General features: G+C 44.4%; 1 protein-coding gene across 1 annotated transcript; it reads left to right on the top strand.

The window, feature by feature from the left end:
* Positions 1-10,882: 10,882 nt before the first annotated feature.
* On the top strand, positions 10,883-11,821 carry LOC149154155 (uncharacterized). Its single transcript, XM_089444063.1, has one exon. It carries the CDS (start codon positions 10,883-10,885, stop codon positions 11,819-11,821), a length of 939 nt encoding a protein of 312 aa, XP_089300189.1.
* The last annotated feature ends 229 nt before the right edge of the window (positions 11,822-12,050 follow it).

Genomic DNA, 12,050 nt, shown 5'->3' with positions numbered 1-12,050 from the left:
AAGGACTTCATTGATCAAGGAGTTCCCAATCTTGCAACAGCTAATGCTACAGAATTGGCAGAATGGAAGAAATGTGTCGTTAGAGCAAGGAGAATCCTCTTGGAGGGAGTTCGAGACCACATTGTCTTGAGCCTCCATGGGAAGGAGACACCGTTTTCGATGTGGAAAACATTGAAATATCTATATCAAAACAATAGTGATCAGAGGAAGTTGGCGCTAAAAGACAAGCTTCAGAAAATCAAGTGTGAAAAGGGTGACACAATCTCTACATATTTGAACAAGCTCACCACCTGTAGGGATGAGCTTGGAAGTGTAGGGATCATGACTTCTAATGATGACATGGTGAGTCTTGCACTCCTTGGTCTTCCTAAGTGCTGGCATAGTTACCAAGACTTAGTTAATGGAAGAGAAAAATTACCAGATTGGGAACAACTTTGGTCGGATTTGATGCAGGAGGAGATAAGAAGAAGCACCAGAGATGGATCCTCATCAAAGCAAGATGATGAGGAAAATATAGCCTTAGCAAGTAAGGCGAGGAAAGGGAAAGGGAAGGCATCCCATCCCAAATCCAGTTCTTCCCATGGTGGGAAGAAGTTTGACAAATTGAAAGTGTGATGCTTTCATTGTCATGAAGTGGGCCATTATGCTACGAATTGTCCACAAAAGAAATCCAAGAAGGAATCCTTGAAGTGATCTAATGGTGAGGCATTGGCCTCACAGTTTGAGTTAGATTTCTCTCTTATCGCATGCATGGTTTCATCCATGGTGGGATGTGTGTGGTACTTGGACAGTGGAGCTTCATTCCACATGTTATGTGATAAGAATCTTTTTAGTACCTTGGAGGAGAAGGATCTCCAGATGCGGATCGAAATGGGTGATGATGGAAAGTACCATGTTTCAGGTGAAGGTACGGTTGTGTTCAAGAGGAAGCATGGAGCTCCTCTCACCTTGACTGATGTAAAGTATGTACCAGGTCTGAAGAAGAATCTTGTGTCCATTGCAATGCTAGAAGATAAAGGCTATGATGTAGTCTTTAGTAAAGGAAAGGTATTCCTGAGGCATATCGGCACTGGACAGACTAAGCAAATTGGGATTCGAGTAAAGAATCTTTACAAGCTGGAAGTAGATGATTGTGCTGCATTGAGTTCCAAAGCTGAGATGGTGTAGAGCCAAGATGTTGGAAAGCTATGGCATAGAAGAATGGTCCACTTGCACCATGGAGCCTTGAAGATCATGCAACAGATTTCTACCAGACTTCCAGGGGGAAAACTGGAGCAGACGAATACATGCAAAGGTTGTACCTTAGGCAAGTATGCGAAATCTTCCTTTCCGGATCGAGACTGTAGAGCTGGAGCAATCCTGGAGCGAGTTCACTTAGATGTTTGTGGACCCTTCTCTACAACATTCACCGCTAAACAAAGGTACTATGTTATTTTTATTGATGATTTTTCTCATAGATGCTGGATCTACTTTATGCAAAAGAAGGATCAGACCTTCTTGAGGTTTTGTGAGTTTAAAGCCTTGGTAGAGAAAGAATCTCTAAAGAAAATAAAAGCCTTGCGTGGCGACAATGGTGGAGAGTATGTCTCCCAATAATTTAAGGACTTTTGCGCTGCAGATGGAATTAAATGGGAGTTGACGGCACCCCATAACCCACAGCCGAATGGGGTGGCCGAAAGGAAGAACAAATCGATTGTGAGAGTAGCTCGAGCGATGTTGCATGACCAAATCCTACCACTGCATTTGTGGGCTAAGGCATACAATACAGCAGTATACTTGCAGAACAAAAGCCCACACCGTATACTGGGAATGAATACACCTATGGAGGCCTTTTCCGGGAAGCGACCAGATGTGAGCCACTTTCGAATATTTGGTTCATTAGTTTACTGTCATATGACCAAAGACGCCTGGAAGAAGTTGGATCCGACAACTAAGTAGGGAATACTTGTGGGGTACACTGATACACCCCACAACTATCGAGTGTACCTACCTACTAGTTAGAGGATAGTGGTACGCAGGGATTTGAAGTTCAACGAGCAGAAAGCCATGCGAGTATCACTTGAGAGGGATCTCAAGTTGCATGCAGAGGAGGAACTTTTAGTTCCTAAGGAGGAGGAGCCTCAGATTGATGTGGAGTAGCCGCATGCAGAGGATTCAGGAGTGGAGACATCCACTCATGTTGAGACTTCCAGAGATGGGCGGAAACACTCAAGGGAAGCTAACAAGTTGATGCTGGATGCACGGGAGAATGTGGGACATCCATCTTCTCAGTGCAGATAGAGGAGGTCGCCCGAGCAGTACACTGGTTACATGGCCCTGGTTGGGGAGTGTGTAGATACTGAACCTTCTTCATTCGAGGAGGTAGTGCAACAACCAGTCTGGGTTGATGCAATGGTAGAGGAGTACGACTCTATCATTTGGAATAGTGTGTGGGATGCTGTCCCAAGACCTCAAGGCAAGTCAGTAGTGAGTTCTAGATGGCTTTACAAGGTAAAGCAGGCAGCTGATGGTAGTGTTGAGAAATACAACACAAGGTTTGTTGCCGGTGGTTTCTCACAGGTCAAGGGGATCGACTACGATGAGACCTTTGCTCCTATAACAAGGTACTCATCTATGAGATCTATGTTGGCACTATCAGTCAGATGGGTTGGAAGATCCATCAGATGGACGTGAAGACAACATTCCTCAATGGGAAGATTGAGGAGGAGGTGTACATTGAGCAGCTAGAGGGTTTCGAGACCTTCAATCGTGAGTCACATGTGTGCCGACTCAAGATGGCTTTGTATGGGTTGAAGAAAGCAACCCATGCTTGGTACACCAAGATCAACAGCTATTTCACCGGGTTGGGCTTCACCAAGAGTGAAGCATATGCAAACCTTTACCACATCATGGTAGAAAGTAAGCCATTGATCATTGTTCTTTATGTCGATGATCTGATTTTGATAGGTGATGATCAGCTGATCCAGTCTTGCAAGGAGGACCTTGCAAGAGAGTTCAAAATGAAAGACATGGGTCTTATGCACTACTTTCTAGGCATGGAGGTGTGGCAGAAAGATGGTGAAGTATTTGTGTCTCAAGGCAAGTATGCCAATGAGATACTCAGGCGCTTTCACATGGAGAAGTGAAAGCCCATGCAGACTCCTCTAGCTAGGAACTGGAGGAAGGAGGATGCTACTTTAGGTGAGGTAGTAGCTGCTACTGTTTATCGGCAGCTTGTGGGTTCACTTATGTATTTGGTGAACACACAACCAGACTTATGCTTTGCGGTGAACCAGCTGAGTCAAGCTATGGTTCAGCCTACCAAGCTGTTTTGGAAGGCAGCGAAGCATGTGCTAAGATACCTTAGAGGCACATCTCAGTTTGGATTATGATATAGATGGAAAGAGGGAGTGAAGCTTCAGGGCTTCATAGATGTGGATTGGGCAGGGAGTCCATCAGATCGGAAGAGCACTTCTAGAGGAATCTTCAACCTTGGTTCAACTGCAGTTTCCTGGTACAGTAGGAAACATAGATTAGTTGCACTTAGCTCAGTTGAGGCTGAATACATGGCTGCTAGTCAGGCTGCATGTGAGGCCATTTGGATGCGGAAGATTCTAGTGGGATTGTTTGGTCAGAGGATGGATCCAACTATGATCTACCGCAATAATAAAAGTTGTATCAAACTCTTTGAGAATCCAGTTTTTCATGATAGGTCCAAACACATTGATATTCGGTATCACCATCTTCGAGATTGTGTGGTAAAGAGGATCATGTTGTTGCTGTATGTTTCAACCGAGGAACAGGATGCAAATATTTTGACTAAGGCATTGTCAAAATGCAAGTTCAAGTTCCACAGAGACAGGATTGGGGTTACTGATAATCGCTTTCTTATTGAGAGGGAGTGTTGAAAATAGCAACAAGAAATGCTAAATATAGAAGTGTTAAAAATAGCACTGCCATAAATAGCATTTCAGGATACCTTCCTATTTTAGTTAGTCCTTGAACTAAAATAGAGAAGTAAAATTCGAATTTGATCTTAGCAGTTGTTTGTAAAATAATTAATTAATTCATCTTGAGTTAATTAGTTGTAGAAAATCAAACATGAAGTCGATGTGGGGACATGCAACAGTTATTCCATTGATTGAGGAATTTATCCCTTAGTTAAAGAGATAAGGATGAGTTGTAATTAGTTAGCTCAGTTATCTGAGTTAAGTCTAGTTAGATTAGTTCAAATAGTTTTTTGAACTAATTATGAGTTTAGTTAGTTAATGCATGCATGCATGTAATTGCTACACTTCAGATAACTAAATATTCTCTCATAAATAACTCATGCATGTCAGTTCAGACAGAGACCTAGTTGAGATCAGATGATGGGACAATGTACTATCAGTTGTAGGAATATTCCATGGAGGATATCTCTTACATGCAGAAGGAATTCATTCCTTGGAGATTACGCAATTACTTCTTTAGTTTAGTGAGTGTGTGATGAGGCCAAACACACAGGTGGCATCATTAGACTCGAAGAAAAACTGCGCAAGGAAATAGGAGGCTTGGAGCACTGAGGGAAGGCATATCTTGTGTCTATTAAGCCTATGAGTTGTATTGTTCTATTGCAGAGAGAGCAGGATAGCTTGTGAGATGATTCTTTTTGTAATCTAAACATATTTCCACTTGTATGATAATACAGAGATTGGGGTTTTAGGCTGAGGCTTTCCCCGGGTTATTCTTCTGTGTTCATGTGTAATTGATTTCTCTTCATCTATTATAGGTGTTCTATTTGATCTTGCTCATAATCGATTAAGCTTCCGCAAGTTTGTTGTAGAAGTAGATCTTGTATTTTGCTTTAGTATATTGCATAATCTGTTGATCTACAATGGGAATTTCTACACCTAAGACTCAAGTAGCAGATGCTCAAGATCGAGCATAGTGGAGAAAATGTGTTGCAAAGGCAAGAAGGATTATCCTAGAAAGAGTTTTAGATCATATTGTATCGAACTGCCATGATAAGGAGACTCCATATGCAATGTGGAAGCCCTTGAAATACCTGTTTCAAAATAGAAGTGACCATAGGAAGCCGACACTGAAGTACAATCTCAGGAAAATCAAGATGGAGAAGGGTGACACAATACCAAAGTACTTGACCATGTTCACCCAATATCGTGATGAGTTTGGAAGTGTTGGTGTTACAGTTGTTGAAGACGATTTGGCCAGCCTAACACTTCTAGGCCTTCCTAAGAGCTAGCACAGCTACCAGGACTCATTAATTGGGAGGGAGAAGCTACCAGAGTGGGAGCGTTTATGGTCTAACTTGAGCAAGCAAACAATTATTTAAGTATTGGCCTGGGCTTGTCTAGGAAGCAATGAGACAGATAGAGATAGTGTAAAGGTTGCTTTGTCTTGAGAAAAGCATTGTAATCTTCTCATGTTTTATGACTAACACAATATATAAATAGCAGGGGTTTTTAGTTGTGGCTTTCCCCTAAGAAATAATTATGTAATGTGTTGATTGAATTCCTTTTCTTGTATGCTTCATGATTTCACGATCATTTAATTGTTTCCACTGAAGAGTAGAGTAGATTCAAGTATATTGTTTTAGTAAATTACAATTAGCTGTTTGAATCTACAAGGAATTTATACAACCAAGGTATTGATTGGGCTCCCATGTGGTAGAGTATGGTCCACCTACAATTTGTTTTTTGTTGTTTCAAAAAAACTTCATATGGTCATAAATTTCGCATGTGATGTCAGATTGAGGTGGCATTTGCATCATTAAATTTAGAATGATGAGCTCTTCGATTTGAGACACGTTTCACTAAGATTTGAGGACTTCAATTTTTTGGCCTTTTGGGATCCTACTAGATCATAAACTAAGACTTTGATCCTCTCCAAGTATTCTTTGACCTTCTCTAAATATTATTAAAATCTTAAGAATGGATAATGGTCCTTTCTTCTATCCATATGAATCTCGGTATAAAATAAAACTTTGGCCTTCTGATATTTAACTAGGGCTTCGACCCTTTACTACTTTAGCTCAAGGAGAAAACAATTTTTTGTTTAGGAACACGAGCAACAAGACAAATCGATGTTTTTCATCCTTTTTACAATCAGAATGGAACTAGGGTTTCTAGGGTTAGTGACAGAATAAGCCCTAGAAGATAACTTGAAGTAGATTGACTTCTTTTAAGGTTTCTCTTTCACCCAAGCTTTGATACCATGTTTATTTTTCAAGGATCCTCTAATTTGATAATCACTTCTTATGATTTCTTAAGTTAATATTTTCTTTCATTCACATTCAACATAAATAAATTACACATAATATATTAATAGTATAAAAAAAGATTGCCGATGTGAACCTTTCGGATGGCGCGCGCACGTGAAGGTCTCGGCTAAGGGTTTCACTGGGATTGACTGCAGCACCGTCGCGGCTAGGGTTTCTACAGGTATTGCCCTCAGCATCACCGTCGCGGTCACTGCTCTGGGACACTCTAGCATCGACTCCACCATTGGTTTCTCCACCCATCGCTTTCGGTTACCGTTCAGGAGACAGTTATGGCCGACAATATGGAGCTAGAGGCGGTGGACTACTCGGAGGAACCTTCACCGGACAAGGTTATATTCGGTAACCCTAGTTTCGCTGCTAGCTCTCAGACCGCACCTTCTACATCAGCGGCTGCACCGGATCTGCCTCAGTACCCGCCCACCGTCTCGCTGCCCGGTCACTGCCCATCTCAGTCTATTGCAGGTACGAACCCTATCGACTCCCCGAATTTTGAGGTACCCCCGCTCTCGCCGGGCTCACTCCATTTTCTGGCTACACACACTCCCCCTTCGCCCTCATTTGATCCGCTCTCCTACCCACTCCTTTCGGCGCCATCACCCATCCCGCCGGTACCCTCTGCTGCAATACCATCATCTTCGGGAGCCCGCCCTTCGGCTGCTTTGAAACACCTGCCGTTAAAGTCAAGCCCACAAAACCCTCTTCTCTGGAGGGTATATCAAATCCCTTGGTGGACCACCCGTCGGCACCTCGCACCAGCAAGAAAAAGACCAAGTGCATCAAGGCTACGTCTAAGGACATCACTATTAGGTTCGACGAATCCACGACTCTGAGCGACCTCATGGACATGGCTAACACAGTACTGGTAGGGCATGTCTGGGTTAGGGAATACTCGGTGAAATGGCTCACACAATGGGTGAATGAAATATGGGGTGGTGTTCTATTTGACCTTCCTGTGGTCCATGTCCTCCCCAGAGGATGGTTTGCCCTTCATTTCTCTAAGGAAAGTCACACAAATCTGGTTCTGGCCAGATAGTGGCATATTGAGATGGCCCTGGTCCTCCTCAAAAGATGGAGCCCCCTTTTTGATCCAGAACGCGAACAGATCGTAGCCGGACCGATATGGGTGCGCCTGCCTGGCCTTCCACTGCTGATTTGGGCTGAAGAAGTCTTCATTAGGATCGGGAATGCTCTGGGTACCTACCTGGATTATGATCGCACATTTGTTGAATCAAGGAACCAAACCCTAGCGCCAATACTGGTTCATTTAGACACCCGTGATGGACTCGAAGAACAGATCACACTACATTGGGGAATATGTATCAGGGTGCAGATCCTTGATTATGAAGGAGTCCCCTTCCGTTGTAGGCGATGTCACAAAGTTGGGCACCTCATCAAAGGTTGTCCACTCATCAAGAAAGCAAAGGAATCTCCGAGGATTACACCGGCTCCATCCAGAACGAAATATCCTATTACTTCTCGACCTACCTCTTTGGGACTGCCCCCAGCGACAACCTCACCTGCGGTCGATCCTGGACTGCGGCAACCCTCTCCGCCAAGGACCAGGGTTCGCTCGGCAGTTGAAGCTGGTACGGTCTCGGGTACTCCTACAATCCCTATTCTTTCTTCTTTTGATGTTATGAATGAATGTGGCTCCACCTTTCAGACCTCCATGTTCATTGTGCATTAACATCCCCCCCCTCATTTGCACCATAGAACCTATAACTACCCCTTCCTCCCCCCTGTCTAGTTCCCCCCAATCGCCCTCGGAACCCTCCCCTCCTCATACATATTTCCTCTACTCTAGATCTCATGCCAAAGAGCCGCCCATCAGACCTTCGGGCCTGGGCATTGAGGTGCTAGAGGTTGGGACCTTGCCTACCAAGGGTAGAAAATCTCATCTTTCCAAGGCTATTAAGAAAGCAGGGGCAGAGGTTGTATCAGGTCGTCAATCCACCATTGACGGGGTCCTTAGAGCAGGACACACCCCGAGAGGTGTTCCCCCATGAAGTGCCTATCCTTCAATTGCAGAGGATTGGCTAGTTCCTCCAAGAAACTAGCCATGAAGCGGCTCATAGAATCTGATCCTATTGATATTATCATGCTTCAAGAGACCCTCTGTTCTGCAGATCAGATTACTCGAGCCATGCAAGCCATGACTCCTGGCTGGACCTACACTGCCCTCGATGCTGTCGGCCGTTCTGGTGGTCTGGCCATTGGAGTTAACCCACGCTCTATTAAAGTGGAATCGTCTTGGGGGGGATTAGGATATCTGGGGCTTGACATATTCTCTGCTGAACTAGGCATGAATCTCCGCATAGTCAATGTATATGCCCCCTGCAACCAGAGAGAATCGTACTGGCAGAAACTTCTACATCTTACCATTATGAGCGAAGACCGGGTTGTTATCGGAGGAGACCTTAATTTCTCTTTGGGTTTCAGGGAGTCATGGGGATCGGCGACACAAATTGACTCCATTACTGACTTCATGACCAGTCTACTTGATCAATCAAACTTTGTGGATATCCCCATGCAGAAAATACTTCCCACTTGGAGGAACAGGCGGGTGGGGGACGCTGCACTAGCCCGTAGACTTGACAGATTCCTTATGAAGGATGCTCTTCTTCAGCGACTGCAACATTACAAACAATGGGTTGGCTCGGGAGGATGGTTGGATCACTCTCCAATATACCTAGAGATTCAGGGTCCCTTCAAGAAGCCCAAAGCACCTTTCAAATTTAATCATACTTGGCTGAAGGACCCATCATATATCAAGATGATAACTGATTACTGGTCCTCTCACCCTATCAATGGATCAGAATCACTTGCTAAAGGATTCTGCAGAAATCTCTCGGATATTAAGCATCTATCTATTGTCTGGGCAAAGGAGAAACATGCTCGAGACACCGCTCAACTAACCCATATAGAAGCTGAATTATGCTCTCTTTCCGATGAAAGGGGGTTGGGTTTCATCACAGCAGCAGACAAATGCAGGCTGATTGAATTGGAGAATCAAAAAGCTAAGATTCTCAAAGAGAGAGAGGAATCCATAAGATTAAGGAGTAGGGCATTATGGATACAAGCTGGGGATGATAACACGAAGTTCTTCCATAGCTTCGCCAAGGGCAGGAAAGTATCAAATACTATCTGGAAGCTCCCCACACCAGAATGAGAAATGGCAGACTCTTTCAACAAGCTCTCTCACCTGGGCATCTGCCACTTCAGGGACCTCTACAAGTGTCCCCGTGAAGTTAATCTACCTGATATCATCAATGTGGAAAATCACTTCCCGAGATTTGTTGAGGAAGAGGATGTGGACGCTCTAAATGATCCGGTTACGACAGGGGAGCTTGAAGGAGTTTTGAAGTGGTTCAAAAAAGATAAGAGCCCTGACTCGGATGGATGGACCATTGAATTTTATTTAGCCTTCTATGATGTTCTGGGGCAGGACCTTTTGAGTGTGGTGGAGGAGAGCAGAACTACGGGATCCATCTACCATGCCATCAACTCTACCTTCATTGCTCTCATTCCTAAAACTGATGCCCCTGAATCCTTTCATGACTACAGGCCTATCTCTTTGTGCAATTGCCTCTACAAAATCATTTCTAAGACTATTGCCAATCGTCTCAGACCAATCCTCTCCAGGTCCATTGCCCCACAACAATTTGCTTTCCTTGAATCTAGACAGATTCATGAGGCCACAGGCCTGGCTCAAGAAGCTATACACTCTATATGGTCCAAGCAACTAAAAGGTATCCTCCTCAAAATTGATCTCTCAAAAGCATTTGACAGGGTCAGCTGGCTCTATATCAAAATTATCCTAATCCACCTGGGATTTCCTCACTCCTACATCTCATGGATCATGGCCTGTATCTCCTCCCCTACTTTCAGTATTCTCATAAATGGATCGGCCTCACCCTTTTTTCATTCTGAAAGGGGCCTGAGACAGGGGTGCCCCCTCTGTCCTCTGCTCTTCTTACTAGTCATGGAAGGCCTAAGTCGTCTCATAGACTCTGCAAAGAGATCTGGAGATGTTCGGGGCCTCCGCATATCCGATTTATGTTTCCTCACACATCTGCTCTTCGTGGACGATGTGCTTATCCTACTTGATGGCAGTGTTCGAGACTCTAGGTCATTTTCAAAGATCCTTCTACTTTTTTCTGCTGCTATGGGTATGCTTCCAAATCAGACAAAATCCTCTATCACTTGCTCCCGCACTTCGATATAAGAATCCCAGCTAGCTCTTCAGGTATTTCCCTATAATGTTCTCCCCCTGGATAGAGGAATCAAATATTTGGGATTCAGACTAAAACCTACCTGTCAAAGAATTGCTGATTGGGTGTGGTTGGTCGCTAAATTGGAAAAAAGACTCACTGGCTAGAGCTTCAGATACCTATCAAGGGCTGGCAGATTGGTACTCATTAAGTCCGTCTTAGAGGCTACCCCGGTCTTCTGGATGGAACTTGCGTGGATACCGAGGAATATTCTAGGCCGAAACAACTGTGCAATCGATACCTCTGGAATGGAAATCATGACAAAAGAATATTTGCATGGATAAGCTGGAAGAAAATCACCTTGCCCAAAAAATGGGGTGGCTGGGGTCTCAAAGACCTACCCGACTTCGCTATGGCTCTTGCTGCTAAGATGGGTTGGTCGCTACTAACCAGTCAAAACCTATGGGCTCAAGTATCCTATCACAAATACATTTGGCCTCAGAGTATTTTGGATTGGGCTAGATTACCATCCTGGACAACGAAGGGATGTTCATCAATATGGAAGGCTCTGATTCACTCCCTTCCCCTCATCCGAGATAATCTAGTCTGGAGAATAAATGATGGAACGCTGGGCAGGATTGGCCTGGATCCATGGATTGATAGTGGGGGCAGACACATCCTCAACAGAGAACTCATTTCATTTCTACATGACCGTGACATCCGGAATTTTGCACATATTGCTGATCAACAACGTACAGACATTTTCACACAAGCATGGAAATCGGCTCAACAACTTGACCTTCCTCCTCAGTGGCATCAGGAATGGCGTGATTATGTTCTTGCATTAAACGAATCCCATATTCGCATTAAACAAGGACCGGACGAACTTGTTTGGTGTAAGGCGGACAATGGTATCTACGCACCTAAGATTGGGTACAGCGCTCTTATTATACACAGAAAACCTGAACCATCTCCGTCGTGGTGGCGTGACATTTGGAAGCTGAATGCCCCCCCACGCACCAGACTATTTTTCTGGTGTGTCCTCAAAGATATTATTCCCACGGGCGAACATCTTACTCACAGATCCATCTACGGACCATCCTGGTGTTCTTTCTGCAAAGCGGCATCTGAGACTTCGGTCCACCTTTTCCTACTTTGCCCAGCCATTCACGCTCTATGGAATAACATCTCCTCTCATATTGGCTTTACTGGGAACTGGAGTGGGGATGACATTACTTGTGCGTGGTCAGCCTGGAATCGCTGCCACCCGGGCTCCAAGCTGCTTAACCTTCCCCTCGTGGCAACCTGGCATATTTGGTTAGCGCGGAATCGATATATATTCGAAGAATAGGATGTGTGTTGGCCCCGAACAGAAGCAAACATCATTGCTGTGTATCAAGAACTACCTGACCCCCCTCCCTCTCGAACCAGGACGATTCAGCCACAACCCATTATCGATAAATCGACTCCTTGGGCCTTTTTCGACGGGGCTGCAAATCAAACTGGCTGTGGGGGTGGTTTTGTGCTGCATATAAATGAACACCATAGATACTTTGTGAAAATGGGATTCGACAGAGGAT

The sequence above is a fragment of the Pinus tabuliformis genome, chromosome 9 (genome assembly GCF_031772625.1).
Source record: "Pinus tabuliformis cultivar Carrire ecotype Pingquan chromosome 9, CPIR1, whole genome shotgun sequence".
In the NCBI taxonomy this organism is placed as follows: Eukaryota; Viridiplantae; Streptophyta; class Pinopsida; order Pinales; family Pinaceae; genus Pinus; species Pinus tabuliformis.
This window is presented reverse-complemented; position numbering and strand designations above follow the sequence as displayed.

Bases quoted from the DNA above. Each gene is read 5' to 3' on its own strand.
- LOC149154155 (XM_089444063.1), top strand. From the start codon at position 10,883: ATGGCTCTTGCTGCTAAGATGGGTTGGTCGCTACTAACCAGTCAAAAC.